The sequence below is a fragment of the Benincasa hispida genome, chromosome 10 (assembly GCF_009727055.1).
Source record: "Benincasa hispida cultivar B227 chromosome 10, ASM972705v1, whole genome shotgun sequence".
Classification (NCBI taxonomy): Eukaryota; Viridiplantae; Streptophyta; class Magnoliopsida; order Cucurbitales; family Cucurbitaceae; genus Benincasa; species Benincasa hispida.
Window position 1 is genome coordinate 32,854,590 of NC_052358.1, and position 18,014 is coordinate 32,872,603.

The window sequence follows — 18,014 nt, forward strand, 5'->3', positions numbered from 1 at the left end:
CGAGCTTGGGGAAGGAATGAACTCCTTCTTATGTAGCTATGTTCCCAGCTTTCCAATCAGACGAATCCCTAAAATAGTAGACTTATTGAGTCGACGATCTAGCCACTCTCACCCATACAAATCAAAGGACCGCCCTCATAGGTAGGAGTTCACAACTCACTCAGGATTCAGGTCAAGTTACCTATGGTCATCTTGGTGAAATGTATGTCTCTATTATGAATGACGTTATACAATGAGCCTAAACATTTCGTGGTCTGGTCTGATACAAACTCCTTGTATAGAATATTCCCGCTCACATGTCTATACATGAATGATCAGGATTAGATCATTTGTAGCACTTTACAATAATTATAACACCTACAAAGCGAGCCATACTTGTAGTGTCACAAGGATAAAGTACCCGTCCTTATCCATCTATTACAGACCATTTAGTTTATTACTTAAATGTGATCCACCCGTATGTCTCTACATACATGTTTAAGCTACAAGATAACCTTTGATGTTAGTTTATGAGTTTATTGTTAATGCAACTAAATATGGAATAAAATATCACATATTTTATTAAATAAACAATGACTTTGTTCAAAATATTTACAAACTATAGGACCCTATGAGATTTAGGGCATTAACCCTAACATAAACTTTATATATGTTTACTGTTTACAAACTACGAGTTTTAGGACATATAACCCAACACCTTAGATAATACAATTCCATGCTTGAAAGATAATAAACCCCTCTTGGAATTGTGCATCGATTATCTAACAAGCATCTTGTCAATATAAGATGCCTGATACAAGCCTAGCATTTTGTTCTTTCGATCCCTAAATATCTGGATCCCTAGAACAAATTGCATCTCTCTCAAATCTTTCATTTGGAATTGGGCAGCTAGCCATTTCTTAACATCTGTCAGTAGACCTATATCATTCCCAATGAGTAGGATATCATCTGTGTATAACACTAAGAAAGCAACTGAACTATTGATGATCTTCTTGTAAACACAAGGTTCATCAACATTTTGGTTAAAGCCATAAGACTTGATCACAATATCAAATCTTAAGTTCCAAGATCGAGATGCTTCTTTCAATCCATAAATAGACCGATTAAGCGTGCAAAAAATTTGCTCTTAATCTTGTGTAATAAACCCCTCGGTTGCTGCATGTAGATGGTCTCATTAAGAATACCATAGGCAGCCTTGACGTCCAATTGTCATATCTCATAGTCATAATATGTGGCAATGGATAGGAAAATCCATATACATTTAAGCATGGCAACATGTGAGAAACTTTCCTCATAATCCATTTCTTTAACTTGGGTATAACCCTTTGTCACCAGGCTAATCTTAAAGGTCTGTACCTTACCATCTACACCTCTTTTCTTCTTGTAGATCCATTTGCAACCTATAGGTTTTACCCTATAAGGTTGACTTTAAGATCCTAGACTGAATTAAAGTACATAAACTCCATTTTGAGATCCATAGCCTTAACTCATTCATCTTTGTCCACATCATCCATTGCCTATTTATAGGACAATAGATCCTTAATGTCGTCATTTGATATGATGGTTAGAGTTTCTATTAAACTCATATAACAAGCAGGTGGGTTCGAAACCCTCCCACTGTGTCAAGGCTTCCTCAACTCTTGAGGTGGATGTGCTTGACTAGATGAATAAACATTAACAACTCTTCATGTTCCTTAAGAAGAAAAAGAATTGAAGAAAAGGGTGAAAAGGCTCAAGCTCAAAAAGATTTAATGAAGGGCAAGTCAATCAAGCTCACTTGAGCCTTGCTTTGACGAACCCTCTTACACATGGCCCACATCACCCAACGTGTGCAATCAACGATAAATATTTTTCTTTCTTGGAGAGAGCCAAACGTCAAATTCTTCTCTTTCTTTAGAAGCAAATTTTTCTCTTTCTTTCTTTTGATTTTTATAATTTCTTAGTTCTTATTTTTCATTCTTTTTAGCATTCTAAAATAATAAAGAACTAAAATAATTTTGAACTCTTTCTTCTCTGCAGGAAATAATCATCAAGAAAGCTTTACATTTTGCTTAAAAGATCAAGCACCCGTCCAAAAATCATGGGAGTTGTTTGTTCCCCTCTTTCTTTTTTGTCCTTGTATTTTCTTTTATTTTACAACATTGAGGACAATGTTAGCTTTTAAAGTTAGGGGTGGGTCCAATGCACGTATGCTTTGAATTTGGGTAATTTGACTTAATATCTAGAAAATAAGCCATGCTGAAATTTTTTTATTAACAATGATATATGCATGTCTAGATAATCTTTGAGTATCTGAGTTCGGGTTTTGTGGTTTGTGATTTGTGATATTTGAATTTGTAGTCTTGATAATTTTTATATACTTTGATAATTTGAGATCTTATGACATTGATGCTTTGATATATATTTTGATGATTTTGGTATGGTTTTGTGATTTTGATACATTGATAGACAAATGTTGACCCATTCTAAAAATTTTGTCATTTTTGGCTTCAAATTTATGAATGTTTTGATTGCATGAACATATAAAAAAAAATCATCTTAATAATTTTTTATTCAACTCAATTCATAATTTTTACTCACTCATTTCTTTCTAATCAATGAAAAGTTTATTACGCACTTATTTAAGTGTATTCTTTCAAGATCTTAGATACAAAAATTTTCAAACAAAATTTTGACCTCATTTAAAAACCAAAAAATCTTTTCAATCTCATGAAAAATTGAGTGTCTTGTTTCAAGTCCATTTTAGAATCCTAGATTTTCAGAAAAATTTTTATCTTTCTTGACTTTCGTTGTCAGCTCGAAAGGTCCACCTTCAGCCTTTAGGGTTTCCAACTTGTTTCAGAAGTAAGACTAGACAAAGTGGATAATAAGGGGCCTAGTATGTGGTACACATAAAAAATAGTTGCTAAAAAAAGTAAGTTAAAATAAAAGTTTGCAGGTAAAAACAAGTATTAGTTTACTAACCGTGTGTGTGCATGAATAGGGGTGAAAAGAGCTACCTTTTTCGTGTCTAGTTTGGGCCTCGTGAGAAAATAGTGGATAGGTTCCTGACGGTTGAGTGTGAAAGCTAGCCCTTTAGGTAAAAAAGATGCCTTCTACTTTTTGTGTGTGTGAGTTTTTAGGCATCCTTGCGTTAGTATTGCCTCTCTTCTTCAAGATGGTATGACTTAAACCGAAAACTGAGCTAGAGTAGAGGAAGAGAAATGAGAGGTAAATAAACCCTTTTTGGTGTCTTAGACTCTAAAATAACGGGAGCATTGCATTCTTTCTTCCATGATTTTATTAAAAAAAAAAAAAATCAAAAATGAGTTTCAATTGATTGTTTGCAAATCTTTGATTACCCAAGTGATTCTATTGAGACTCGAGATTAGAATTACATGATTGAATAAATTACATGATTAAGTGAATCATGTGATTGAATTGAGCCAATTTGAACTAAATGATTGAGTCAAAACAAATAAAGCCTTTTTGTTTGAATGTATATTTCTATTTTTCCTTGTTCGGGATGATCAAGAGTTAAGTTGTGGGTGTTTGATAACTCTTAAAACGAGCTAGTTTTCTATCCTTAATTCCATCTATTTTGTACAATTCCCTAAGATTATTGCCATCGTCTGGTTTTTTTCTCAAAATATGAAAAAAGAGAAAATAAGATTCTTTGGAAATTACTTTGACAAGAAAATAAAAGGGGATTTTCAAAAATAGAAAAATAAGGGAACCTATTTATACAAAATAGAAAAAAATTTAATTTTCTTTGATAGAGGTTAGATAGAAATTGATAGAAGTCTATTAGTATAGATAGAAACGGATAGAAGTAAAGGTGCTCAAATAACCCCGAACAACCCGGACTACCAAACCAAAAATGTAAGGGTTGGTTGGGTTAGTTTTGTTCTTGTTCAGTTGAATTTTTCTATTTTTATTGGGTTGGGTTGGGTTGTGTGTTGGCTAAAAAAAAATTGGGTTGACCCAACCCTTATATTTATTAATAATATATATGTGTATTTTTTTGTTTAAAATTTGATTACTTTGTATTGATTAATTTGTGAATTTTTAATATTTTTCTTTTAAAATTGCTATGATATTTGTCTTTGTTTAAAGTTTGCAATAAATATCATAGATTTTTAGTATTTAACAATTGAATTTTATGAGATTTTTAGTTATTAGTAATGTGTTGTATATAAATTTACATATTTTTCATTAAAAATAAAAAATAAGTTATAATTCGACAACCGAATCCAATTCAACGGGAGTTGGGTTGGGTTGAAAACTATATTTAGGTTATTTGGGTTTCTAATCCAACCAATCCGAAATTCAGAGATTAGTAAAAAAAAAACACACTCAACCTAACCCAACTCATATACACCCCTCGATAAAAGTCTATCACTTAACACAATTAAAGTTTATTAGTCTCTATTGGTTTTTTTTTTTTTTTATTTCTGTAAATTGTTTGATGCTTTTTCTATAGGAAAAAATTTTCTAAAATAAAATAAAGAAAAAAAGGCCTGGAAATTGAAGTAAATTGTGAGTCCCCAATTTTGTCAACATTGAATTGTAGAGAATTGGTGTGACCTAAAAGATCTGAACGAAGAGCGAAAGCTCGACTAATTACTTCTCAACTAACCCGCTAATCTTCTTCCTCGAAGCTTTCCCCTGATTTCCAGCCAAATATTCTGCAATTTGGCGGGTAATTATTCTATGTTCATTGCTGTTTATTTATTTATTTTTTTTGAATACTTAAATTGGGGCTGAATTGATCGACCTCTTACAGAGTGGAATCTTTGATAGTTTCTTCAATGGTTCAGAGAGATCATGATGAATTAGAAAATGATAGAAAAACATGTTCAAGATGTTACAGAAAATTTAAATAGAGACCTAGGTAAGGATGAATTAGCTTCGGTGAACATTGTGATCATCTTATGATGTGTATCCTGATTACAATTTTACTTGTTTCGAATTCAATCTCACATTTTCTGAACTCTGTGTAAGACGGAGTTGAAGAATATGCAACGACAACCTTTAAAATGTATTCTTTTCGAAGGCCCAAATGAACTTTTTTTTTTTTTCCTTTTTTTTTTCTGGGCACATTCTGTTTAGCAATCTGAACGGACTTTCCTTATTGGGTTGGTTCTCCGTTGTGATTTCTTTTTCTTCAGTTGCTGCTAAGATAATTTTGGTGGTGGAAAAGCGACAGATCGATGCCGAAGGGTTTGAAGAGTAAATGTCAGTCTACTTCTCATCAGCTTTTGAAGGAAAAAGCAAAGAATCGTGTTAATGACCTTCAAGGGATATTCACCAATCTTCAAAATGCAAGAAAGGAGAGTCGTACTACTGACGTTGCTGTCTTGGAGGAACAAGTCCATCAGATGCTCAGGGAGTGGAATGCTGAGCTTAATGAACCGTCACCTGCCTCTTCATTTGTTGTAAGTTCGTTTCAACTTTTCTTTTTCTTTGCAAAGGGTGTTTTTCTCTTCTATCACTTTTTTTGTAATCTAAATGCTTCTATACATTCAATTAGGAGGGTAGTCTTGGATCATTCTCGCAAGAGTTAGCCCGTCTTCTTGAGCATTGTGACGAGCAAGATGATGCAACTAGTGCATTGGCTGAACCAAAGGCTGAGCCTGAACTCCATTGCGTTCTTGCCAGCAATCCATCAAATTGTGTACAGGTAGGCCTTTTTTTTTTATTTTCCTTTCTGGTGAAGTCCATATTTCAGTGACTAAATCATGTATTTCCTGGCATCTCGTAATCATGAATTCTCTGCATGGAATCAATATAATCCAGCTTATAATGTAAAGGATAAACTGAGAAGTATAGCCAATTAAAAAAAATTTGCACAAAGCTTCTTAACCATTTAATAAAGTTCTATTAACTGCACTGGAGACATTAATTCTGTAGTATTTTCTAATTTATGCCATTTGCTGAAAACTAGCTGGTTTATGTTGAGACCTTTGTCTACAAGCCCAGTTTCTTCAAGTATGCGACTTTTTTATTGGCTTAGTTGTTTTTAGCTTCTTATTTGTGATGGAAGTATCTGCATAATTGCTTTTGTGAGATTTGAGGCTTATCAATTAATGCAGCCTTTTTTTCTCTTCTTTTTGGTCATTATGGTATATGAGCTTCAATTTTTGTTGTTTGTTTTTTTTCCTTTCTAAAGAAATTTGACTATGGCCTGTTACTGATTGATACAATCATAAGGTTTATGTCTTTAAAATGGTTAAAAGGAGGAAATTTTGATGTATGTTACGAGAAAGCTCACACTTATTACCAATTTATCATGGCCTATCCCATATGTCTGTCAATTGAGACTTTCAGCATTTGGTTTTCTACCATCCCGAGAATGTATAATATATTTTGTATTTTAATAGATGCTAACTAGCTGAACTGATGCTGCCCCAGGATGGTTTTTGTATTTCAGAGCTCCAACAAGATAGTTTTCTTGGATTTGAGGAGTGCAAAGTCTCTCCTCCAGCTCTACAGAATTATTCATTTTACAAATCGGACATGGATACTCAGTCTAATTGTCAAAGTTTCAAATTAAATCAAAACTTTGAGCAGACCACGGTGGTCAGTAAGGATGATATGTCTACTTTGAATTGCCATATATTGAACTCACATCCAGAGTTCGACTATGGGGTTCTTATTGGGGCATCTGATGTGGGAGACTTTAGTCAGGACACAAAGCCCGATATTCTCCCAAATATCTCACCCCCACCATCTGCTTTTATGGGCCCAATATGTGCTCTATGGGATTGTTTCAGACCTGCTCAAGGATCTAAATGGTGTCAGGACTATTGCAGTAGCTGTCATTCTGTTCTTGCTATAAACGAAGGCCTTCCTGGAATGATTCCAATATTGCGCCCTGGGGGAATTGGATTTAAGGATGGTCCTTTGTTTGCTGCTCTTCATGCAAAGACACAGGCCAAAGAAGTTGGAATACCCATATGTGATGGTGCTGCAACAAGGAAATCTCCATGGAATGCTCCTGGTATAAAGCCTTTATGTTGGTTTCTAACTTTTTCTGTTTTCCTGGTTTTATTTTTCTTTTGTTGTTTTATTTCTTATAATTACCCATTTTCCGTTGTATAAGCTCTTTATTCTGTCCTAGTGAGTTGTATTTACAGTGGTTCTTTTCGTTGTTGCAGAGCTTTTTGATATTACATTTCTTGAGGGGGAGACAATCAGGGAATGGCTCTACTTCGACAAGCCTAGACGAGCCTTTGAAAGTGGCAACCGAAGGCAAAGGTCATTGCCGGATTATAGTGGCCGTGGTTGGCATGAATCAAGGAAGCTGGTGATGAAGGAGTTTGGTGGTCAGAAAAAGTCTTATTACATGGATCCACAGCCATCAAGCTTTCTTGAATGGCATTTGTACGAATATGATATCACCAATTATGATTCATTCGCATTATATAGGCTGGAACTCAAGCATGTTGATGCAAAGAAGAGTCCAAAAGGAAAACTGGCAGCTGATCCTCTGGCTGATCTGCAAAAGAAGATGGGAAGGCTTACTGCACAGGGCCCTGTTGAGCTTGGACAATCAGTTAAAGGTAAGATTACGACGAAGGTGAATAATAAAAAGCCTGATACTGCAAATATCAACCATGCTCCACATCATCAGAATATAACGAATGCTAATTGAGCAACCGATTCTTATAATGGCACATACTGGAGTCTTGCCTGCTACTGCATTTTCGTGGCAGGGTTTTACTATCAGTTTTAGTGTCAAAGTGCCTGCTTTATGTTGATATATACTCTTCGGCGCATTGTCTGGTGATCCATGGCATTTCGACCCCATTTTTTTTAATATAGAAAGGGAGATTCTGAATGCTAAATTATTCTAGAGTGGGGACTTTCATTCAATATGCAGGGAAATGCCTATTTCCAATTTGCATGAAGATGTTTGTGTTTCTGTTTGTTTATAATTAGTTTAAATGGTAAACTTTAGTTGCTCAAAAGTTGTATAGTGGTCAGTCAATTTATGTTTTAGCTGTTTGCATATTTTCACATCATAAACACAAAGCATTTGGCTTGGCCTGATTTTTTCCCATATTCCATGAATTGTAAACTTAATTTGCATAACAACCAGTGGATGAAAATATTTGCTGCAGTGTTGGCAAATTCAATAGCATGTTATGTTGTTTTAACACGTGATATGGTCATTGCAGTTTATTCAATTCTGCACAACTTTCAATATGACATTCGTGCCTGCTCTAAATCAGCTAAATTATAAATAGCGGAGAAAGTGATAGTAAGTTTAATGTTTAATGTTAGAACAATTATTAATTTATAGTTCTAAACTTTAGGAGTTATATCAATTTAAACTCTAAAAGAATATGAATTTATTCTTGAGACTTTCATAAATTTAAAGTCTAAAAGAAGATTAATTTAACCTTTAGAACTTTAGTAGGTGTATCAATTTATGCCCTTCAAATTTTGTTTGACGATCATAGTGCGAAGTTTATAATTTAAATCAATTAAACTCCTAAAAAGATTTAATTCTCAAATAAGTAAATGTCATGTTTACAAAATGGATAGTTAGAATAAATGAATGGACGATCTTCAAAGAAAATTGTCTAAAAATCTTAATTGATGCATTATGAAACTTTATGGACAATTATAAATTTAACATGAGATTTTTCCAAATAAAACATAATAGATGGTGTAAATTGATACACTAACAAAAACTCAAAGTTCAAATCCATACAATTATTAATTTGGGATTTAAATTGATGCAACTCCTAAAATATAGAGGTATAAATTGATATTTTACCACAATATTCCACACATCTACATTATGTGTACATGCAACCTCCTTCCAGTAGTGGTTGTTTCTAAAAATCCATAGCTCTAAACAACCTTTAGTTTCCTTTTCATACTTCCAACAGTATAAAATTATAAGTCACATTATTCCACCCTACCCTTATAATTTATTCTCTTCAACAAGTGCTCCTATCATATGATTAAAAAATGCTCATCATGCAGAACCATCTACATTGGTGCCTTCCTTTTGTTGCACTGAAGACCAAGAATTTGACTCTACCCAGTTGTATGCTACAGGGGCCAGGAAAGCGTCAGGTATGCCGAAAGAGCTGACCAGTGCTAGAGCATGAGGTCGTATTTCGCTGCATAGTTTCTTCACTTCCTGCCTCACTGAAGCTAAATTTTCTGGTGATAAATAACCATAGCGGAGGAAGGAAGCATCTTCCTCCAAGCAGATCAAGGCATACATGGATCTCAGAAGACCTAAAACATTCTGTAGCATAAACCATATATATGAACGTTCATATTAGGCAAAATATATCAATGGCGATAAACTGGGAATTATCAGTGGAAAGATAATATGACCAGATTCTTATTCTCGTGTATGAAGAAACAAACAGAAAAATATGCAGTAGAGATGGAGAAAAGTAAAACAACTAAACTTTTACCTTTATTGAACCGGACGGTACACTATTTTCAGCTTCAATAAAACACCGCAATATAGCTTTTTCAGAGAAAGCTCTGCCCAAGTCTTCTGCAAGCAGAAAGCTCTAGAAACACCAGAAAGGATAATGAAGGTTATAGGGTCGAATAGTAAGAGGTAATTCAGTAAATAAGAAGCAAATAATCTCACCTGAATGAAGGCATATTCTTTGCTATCGCCTCGTGCTTCATATTGAGATACTTCAGCAGCTAAACCATTCAATAAATCCCGCTCTCTTAAGCAAAATGCATCGGTCTGGTGCAGGAGAAGTGGTAAGAATTAACATTTGAAAATTGATATCACTGATCAGGGAAAAAAATAGTGTTTATGTTACCTGGAATTGACAGCTCCTAAGGATAGGACTTGTAAGCTTAGAAGGAAGGACAGGGCAGGCATCATTCATGTGTTCTAATCCCAACCCTTTAAATGGTTTGTTTCTCTTCTTAGCTACTACGTACTCAGCGAGGAGTGCCTTGCTCACCTGCGATAAAATACCCAACCTACTGATAAAATACCCAATCTCCTAAATCCGATAGGTATAAGAAGACAAATCAAATAAAATCTTGATGATTTATATGTATATTATCACTGCAGCATCAGAGTTCCTATGCACGCTCAGTAATTTTCTTTCTCAATATTCTTTATGCTGAGATTTTGTTTGAATTGTAATTTATAAGTAATGTGACGGAAATTACACACCTGCTGCATTAGGACATTATTGTCACCTTCAAAAGTAGACTGAACATCAAAGTCACTTATCAATTGGCCAACTCGATTTTCAGTCTTCACGCCTTGGCCTCCACATGCTTCACGACATTCCTTGTACAGAAGTTATCAAATATAATATCAATATCTTCAACCATTTGGATATCTATACCAACAACAAATACAACTCCTGACCTGAAGTGATCTCATATTGTGCCAGGTTAAGGTTGCTTTAAATGCACTTGAAACAATGTGCAGAGTTTTGACAGATTCAGGTGTTCTCTTCACATAGATCTTTTTCAATTCAATTGCAGCAAAACTCATAGCGTATCTGCACAATTAGCATCATTCAAGATCTATGGCAGCAATTACATCACTGAGATAATCATTATTCTTTATTTGATTACTCTTTTCATTTTAAACATGCGCGTTCACATTTATTGAAAGAATAATGGTAATGTCCATATCCTCAAAACAACCAAGGGATTAAGAAGCTTCCATAGTTGCAAAACAGTTAAATGGACTAGACTATGCATTCCTGCACTAAATAATGAAGATGTTTTACTGCAAAATAGGTAGACTATGCTTGCAATTTACCTGCCCACAGGCATCCAACAAAATCACATTAGGTATTCAAAATTTTATTAACTGCATATTTACAAATTTCACTCCAAATGGAATAGAAGCAACAACTAGCACATGAATATAATACACGGATTCAATGTCTAGTAGCTGACAAACATATGAGCATTCAGTCCAAGCCCAAGACTCGTTATTCAAGTCACATGTTGAAAATATGAAATAAAGTCAACTTATCCTCCCTTAAAATCAACAGAAAAAAAATTAAAAAACAATTTTAATCATAATTGCTGAATATAAGCTATCTCAAAAATGTTAATCTTGAAGGGAAAGAAAGACGAGGGATGCTACGAAGAATAAACTTCTGGATGCAAGAGAACTTTAGTTTTGAAGACTCACGTCTTAGCAAGGAGAGGCAGCAATCGCTTTTGATGACTAGGGTAGTCTAGTAATTGGATTTCAGGCCCATTTGGTGTAAGTGAGAACGCTCTCCTTGTTAATGAGTATCTTATAGCAATTGCTAAGCCAATCTGACAATAGAGTGACGTGAAGTTTATAAGTAAACGGCTAAAAAATTTGAATGAGTACTATGCAGTTCCAGATTCAACAAAATTGATAAATGCAAGGTTATAAATATAAGCAACAAACCTTTGCTGAATAAACTGCAGCAACGGCAATGGTTACACGACCAGATGTCAAAGGTGCCATAAATGCTCCAAATCTCTGAAAACGTGCAGTAAGAGAATCATCAATACAGTACCAATTCAATTAGAATCATCAAATGTTAGGTAGCTTTCTATCAGAAGAGAAAATGCAAACTCATACATCGATACATGCAATCTTATATGCGCGTGCATGCACACACATACATATAAGTAGACACTGAACAATGAAGAAAATTGACCTTGTCCGGGTCTTCTGTGGCACTTAGATATTTCCCTTCTACTGATACATCAGCTACTGAATTCAACAAATTCTCTCTTGGAATTCTCACATTGTCAAACCTGAAATACATTTTTAAAACTGCTGTGTAGAATAGAAAATATGATTTTCTCTGCAACTGAATAAAACGTATATTATCTTCAATTAAAAAATATATATATATAAGGTACTTACCAGATCCGACCATTATCAACCCCATTCAAACAAAGTTTATGGCCACAATCTGCTATACGTATGTTTGGACAGATATTACCATCTGAATCCCTTATCTGGGCTATAAAACCATGGACACCTTCATTTTTCCCGTTTATGTCAAGCTGCGAAAAGACTATAGCATGTGTTGCATGCTAAAGATTAATTGAACAACATGTCAGGAAGGAAAATTAATTTGATTGGTACACAAAATACAAATGATCGAGAAATTAGAGTTTAAAATATTGCTTTTACCTTGGCTGCCCCGCCAATCCAGTACTTCTGAGCCGACTCACAGGGAGTGTTAATAATAAATTCTCCAGTGCTTGAATCATATTTGGTCACTGTTTCGATTCCTCGAACCTAAAATCACTTACATATGAAGTTACTGTTGCTAACTTAGAAGAAGAATTAGGATTTTTTTTTTTTTTTACAAATATATATAAAAACCAAGGCAGTTGAAGCACACTATGAAACAATCTTCACATACATTACTTCCATGACCGAGCTCAGACATTGCAAAGCAACCCCTGATCGCATAATTTTCCGTTTTCTTTAACCATGCATCATGATGACGCTTTGTCCCAAAGAATTGGATAGCTCCACCCCTAGAAAGAGTAGCACAAACAAGTTTTTGGGTTTAGCAGTGATTTGACATCATGTATTCCAATTACGACAATGGCATTTCTTCTCCCTTAATACTAACAATCTTTAGCAAAGTCTATCACTAGTTTTTAAACCCACAAATGGACGAGAGAGTTAAAGATATGAATAAAAGATTAACCCTATTGTAAGTTACTCAATAAGTTATGAATTTAGTAATCATTCAACGTCTAAAAGGCGCAACGAGCATCAATAAAAACAAGAAAAATTAAACTCAAAGGAAACGTTTAACTAGTTGTTAAATAGACACGAATTGGGATAATGACTGACAAGTATTAAGCTGTGAATAATATAATCATCTCGTCTATTCAGCATTGTAACATACCATAGGTGGAAATGAACCCCAATCTTAATCGCCAAAGAGTGATCATAAATCCCAATTGCCTCAAACAGCGCAAACTTCCTCCATGCAGCTTCAATTCCGTTATCAGTAAGCCAACCCTTAAAAACGCCATTATCCAATAGGTACTCAATCCGCTTCATGGTCATCTCCCTCTGCTGCTCCATTGATTGATTATAATCAGGGGAAACAAAGACTCGGCCACCAGATTGCAGGGGATTGAACAGCTTGCTCTGCACCATTAGCCCAAAAATCCAGTCCCGGTCTGGAAGATTATGTGCATCCAGGAGGTTCCGCATCTCTATGATGTCGAAGGAGAAGCGTTCGGAAAGCTCTGGAGGAGAGAATTCGAGACATGGATTGGGGCTAAGAAGTGAAGCAGATTGACGAGGAAGAAGATGATTAGAAAGCACCTGAGTTCTCCAAGAAACGCGCTCCATTGCAGAGAAATGAAGAGAGGAAGATGAAATTGAAAATGGCGAAATTCAACTGCTTCTGTAAGATCAAGATCAGGTAATGTACATATACAATAAAAACCAACGCCATGGGGGTTGAACTTTAGAGAGACAGAGAGAGCGCGTGTCACGCGCGGGTCCAAATAATTTGTATCGGATTTAACCTTTATTGGGTAAAAACTCATTGTTTGGTTCATTAATTATTAAAGAGGTTTATTATTTTGCTATTTGCATTAACTCACATTTTATACTTCATTATTCGCATAACTCTCCCAATTACTCTCCTCCTATAATAATTATCAATTCAACTCAATTTTACGCCCCAAACGCCCCTTTAAAGATAAATAAAACCTATGCGATTTAGGCGATCAAATTATTGGAAATAATATATGGATTGAAAATTACGGTAATAGGCCATAGCAGACTTGACAATGTCGTACCTTTAATAAGGATTAAATCAATTTACTCAACTTGAATAATCTTTATTAAATAATTAATCTAATTCAAGCATTAAGAGAATTGGATGGGTTCTAATTTACGAATCATATATTTAAAAATTTATTCTAAAAATAAATAAATATGTTAATATTTAAAAACTTTAGAAAATTTTTATAAATAAAAAAATATCAAACTATTTATAGAAAAAACAAAAAATAAATAGTGATGGACGTTCATTTTATTTTATTATTTTCATATAATCAATTTATATATTTTTTTAAATGCTATATTTTAAAGAATTATTGGAGAATAAATGATTAAAAAAATTTGAAATAAAAAAATCAAAATAAACATATCTATAGATAATTATATCATAGATAAATATATATATATATATATATATATACTTTTTAAAATTAATAATAAATTAGAGTTAGGTTATTTCGATAAATACATGTACCAACTCAATACATAAACCAAGATAAATGGTACAAGTTGAATTAAATTATTCAAAATTTTGGGTCATCGAATTTTTAGAAAACCCTACGCACAAGATGAAGTCGTATTAAGGTCATGTTAACCCTATTGAAAATGTAATAGACTAATGGGAAAAAATAAGTTGACCAATTTGATTACTTTTAGTATTTACTTATTTCTACATTTGTCTTAGTATATGGGTCCCATATCCAAATCTATAATAAAATAACGTAATATAATTGATGAATAAAAATTACTCAATTCAATTGTACCTAATAATTTTGTCTTAATGTTACCCTATCATTGTAGTTACCGTTATGACTTCCATTATTATTACTGTTATATCTAAAAGTTATCAATTTTCACATCTTTATTGTTACTTGTTATCGTTACCGTTACTATTGCTGTTAGATCTTTAAAAGTAAAAATAGAGGAAACGTAACAGTAAATTTGACAAAATTCATAATTTTAAGTAAATATGATCAAAATCAATCCAATTACATTTGCGGTTTAAGCTCATTACAATTGATCAATAAATAAATTTTGATTAAGTTAATGTTGTAAAAGAAGTTAGTTTTTTTTTTTTTTTTTTTTTTTTTTTTTTTTTTTTTGTGGAAAAGGAAAACGATAGAATGGTTTCTTATTATTTTCCTTGAGATACGTGTAAGAATCAATCAACTGTGCTTGTAAGATCCTTATCCGGAAAGCAAATAACATCGCACCGTTAATTTCATAATGAATGGCAAAATATATTTTTGTCCCTACATATATTTCGTTCTAAAGTTTTAAACGATAAACTTTACGATCTTAAATTATTTATAACTTAACTTTGACAGGTCTACTTCATTTAACCAATAGATAAATTCACATTGGACAATATTAGTTGAGATTTATGTTATTATCATCTTAAAGAATACCCAGTTTCTTTTTTTTAGAACACTTGAATAATGCACAATTAATATGCCATGAAAGTTCTTATTTGTAGCATAGAGACCTGTGGAAAATTTGAAAGATAAAAGAATTTATTATAAGTTTTTTAAAATATGAAAGGCTAAATGAATATATTTGTAAGAGTTTAATAAGTTATTTGAATGAAATCCATAAAATTTCTGACAACATCTTGAAATTTTGAGATGTTATAAGGTCTGATATCTCGTTTGGAATGAAAATTATTTTTTCAAGATGTCGGAGAAATGTCAAGGTTTTGATAACGTATCAATAAATTTTGAGAAATCTTTGGATCTATTTAGCGTTGGCAATCTTGATTATGTTTTATGTTTCCAGATTTACTGAGTTCAACAAATATGTATTTGATAAATAACCCAAATTTTGCTTTTGGAAATTGTTTTTAGATCCTGTGAACCAAATAGTACTAATTTTGAAAACAACATTTTTATGTTTTTATTGTATCCATATTTTGAGTTTTAAATTTTAAAATGCAGAATTTTATTGAATAAACATAAAAGCATTTATAAATACGGTATGTCATATTATAAATTAAAGTTTTGTAATTAAAATATGTACGATAAATTATATAATATTACAAACCAATAATTGTACAATTTTTTTAACATACAACATGTTCATAAATAAATTAATAATAGTTTATTGTCAATTAATATTTAGTGGATAACTACAACTAGTTTATGGTTTATAAATAGAGTATCTAACACATTTTAGACAAAGATTGAATATGTTACCAAATACATATCTGTAAATAGAAAATACAACTATGTTTTCATTAAGAGTGTAAAAATCTAAACCAAACCGGTGAACCAAATTGGTTCGGTTCAATTCGGGTCAATTTTTAACAAAATATAAATGAAGCAAACTGAACCAAATCAATTGGGTCTGTTTGGTTCGGTCTGCCGTTTATCCGAACTCACCATAAAATAAGTTAGGGTTTTAAACTTTTCCTCCTTTTTGTTTTTCCCGTCACAACCATTCAACTTAAAATGAAACTCATCTCTCTTTCTCTCTAAACGAAACTGTTGTGTGCTCAATTGTGTTTGGTTAATGCAATAATAATATCTAAAATTCACACAAGTTTTCTCTTAAACAAAGTATAAACCAATTAGGAGGTAGTCTTGGTGAGGACCGAGATTGAACATGGGGATTTTGATTAAATAAAGAACGAAATCCGTTCATGATTTTCTACGGTTAAACGCAGGTGTGTATGTATCAATTAATGGTGATGTGGGTGATGGTAAGACATAAACCAAAGAAATGGAAATAAAATGTTGAGAGTGTGATAGTGAAAGTGAGAGAGTGAACGTGTGGCACAAAAGTGAATTAAGAAGAAAAATAGATGAGAGAATAAAGTTGGAATAAGCAATCCTCAAACCTCTAAGCCTGATGACAAGCTTATGTTCATGTTCTTAACCTTTAGGACTCTTCCTCTCGGCAAGTTAGCCACATAAATCATGTCTCCTTGATGCATGCTTAGGTTACTTGTAACGTAAGGAAGTTCTTATCTCTAAACACGTCACTTACCCGGGTTAATGAAATCCACAATCACTTGCTCTCTCGAGTAGTTAATCATCATCTCATGATTCTAGTGGTTAAAAGAAATCAAAAGTTAGATTTAAACCTTCATTATTCGAATGAACATTTGCTTAATCATTAAGCTCGTTGGAATGAGGATTAACTCATCCAAACTCACTAAGGATTTAGCTACTCATGGAAAGGAAAATAAAAGTGGAAGAAGTAGATGATGAAGTCATGATGTATATAAAAATAGAAAAAAGTTTGTTACAAGGTATGATGAAAATTTGTAGAAATAGAAATACAGAAAATGGTAAAGATAAGATGATGAATGGAGGGAGATGATGATCGCCAACAACCTTTCCTACTTCTATTGGCCTGAAATGGATGTTATTTTGTGCTTTGCGATGAACAGTGGAGAAGATAGTCTCTCGAGTCTCTTTCTCTGGCGACGATGATGGTGGCTCTCCAAGAAAGATTATCTCAGGAATGGAAGAGAAGATTGTTCTCTAGAAATTCTCTCAAACTCTAGAGAATGCTCTTCGCCCTTGTCATTCTCTTGATATGGTGATGTTTATGATCTCTCGATTATTCCTCTCTTCATTTTCTTCATTTGGAGCTGAGGTATATATAGAGCTTGGAGCAGAGACCACTTCTGCCATATAGGACAGTGGCAGTTGCGTCAGATAACTTTTTCACGTTTGTAGTTGAAGTAGTCAGTAGTCCTCTTAGATGCATTTGACATTTGGCTCTCATGTTCATTGCTTAAGTAGATTCACCACATTACTTGTATTTGAATTTCTTGTTCTATCTATTGAGCCTTTGGATCTTCTTTGCTTTATGAATCTTTTGGCCGCATGGTTTGTCTTTGGATCCAGCGCATGGTTCTTTCTTTGTTTTCACTTGTATTCCTGCATAATAAACGTATCAGTGATATCATTTTCACTTAAGCTCTCTTTTAAACTCTGTGAATGCATGGAAAGCACATTTTCTCAATTTTCCTATGACTCTAATGCTTTTCTCATCAGATACTTCTAAATATTCTAAATCTAAGAGACAATAATATGTAGAAATATAAATTATCATATCCCCAAATTTAGAATAATGCTTGTCCTTAGGCATGTCTTCAAGTAATATTTCAAACAAAATTCTGACTTTCTATATGTTGTCTAATCTCTCAGGATACTCCCACAACTTATGGATCACTAAGACATTGTATACTAGCATGCTTTTCTCACTTCCTAAAGGAATGTATCTGAACTCTAAAACTCAGCAATTC

The 18,014-nt window shown here is 33.3% G+C and overlaps 2 protein-coding genes across 3 annotated transcripts; one reads left to right on the plus strand and one right to left on the minus strand.

Moving 5' to 3' along the window:
• The first annotated feature begins 4,510 nt into the window (after window positions 1-4,510).
• Window positions 4,511-8,079, plus strand: LOC120089375 (transcription factor VOZ1-like). 2 transcript variants are annotated; one of them, XM_039046820.1, is made up of 6 exons: window positions 4,511-4,681; window positions 4,766-4,873; window positions 5,151-5,417; window positions 5,513-5,662; window positions 6,394-6,982; window positions 7,140-8,079. In XM_039046820.1, exons 3-6 carry the CDS (start codon window positions 5,193-5,195, stop codon window positions 7,634-7,636), a joined length of 1,461 nt encoding a protein of 486 aa, XP_038902748.1. In that variant the 5' UTR covers window positions 4,511-4,681; window positions 4,766-4,873; window positions 5,151-5,192; the 3' UTR covers window positions 7,637-8,079. The 2 variants fall into 2 exon arrangements, with proteins under 2 accessions (XP_038902748.1, XP_038902747.1); XM_039046819.1 differs by lacking the exon at window positions 4,766-4,873.
• Window positions 8,080-8,703: 624 nt separating this feature from the next.
• Window positions 8,704-13,405, minus strand: LOC120089524 (acyl-coenzyme A oxidase 3, peroxisomal-like). Its single transcript, XM_039047025.1, has 13 exons — window positions 12,867-13,405; window positions 12,369-12,486; window positions 12,134-12,241; window positions 11,861-12,033; window positions 11,649-11,748; window positions 11,393-11,467; window positions 11,144-11,274; window positions 10,361-10,496; window positions 10,160-10,279; window positions 9,795-9,941; window positions 9,611-9,715; window positions 9,426-9,527; window positions 8,704-9,250 (listed from the first exon to the last, which is right to left on the minus strand). The coding sequence occupies exons 1-13, from the start codon at window positions 13,319-13,321 to the stop codon at window positions 8,972-8,974; spliced, it is 2,049 nt and encodes a 682-aa protein (XP_038902953.1). The 5' UTR covers window positions 13,322-13,405; the 3' UTR covers window positions 8,704-8,971.
• Between the last annotated feature and the right edge of the window lie 4,609 nt (window positions 13,406-18,014).

Excerpts from the sequence above, each read along its gene's own strand:
- LOC120089375 (XM_039046820.1), top strand. The coding sequence starts at position 5,193 with ATGCCGAAGGGTTTGAAGAGTAAATGTCAGTCTACTTCTCATCAGCTT. Across the intron at positions 5,418-5,512 it reads CACCTGCCTCTTCATTTGTT|GAGGGTAGTCTTGGATCATT; the intron begins GTAAGTTCGTTT and ends ACATTCAATTAG. Across the intron at positions 5,663-6,393 it reads ATCCATCAAATTGTGTACAG|GATGGTTTTTGTATTTCAGA; the intron begins GTAGGCCTTTTT and ends ATGCTGCCCCAG.
- LOC120089524 (XM_039047025.1), bottom strand. The coding sequence starts at position 13,321 with ATGGAGCGCGTTTCTTGGAGAACTCAGGTGCTTTCTAATCATCTTCTT. Across the intron at positions 12,034-12,133 it reads GGATTGGCGGGGCAGCCAAG|CATGCAACACATGCTATAGT; the intron begins GTAAAAGCAATA and ends ATTAATCTTTAG. Across the intron at positions 9,251-9,425 it reads TACCGTCCGGTTCAATAAAG|AATGTTTTAGGTCTTCTGAG; the intron begins GTAAAAGTTTAG and ends TTTATGCTACAG.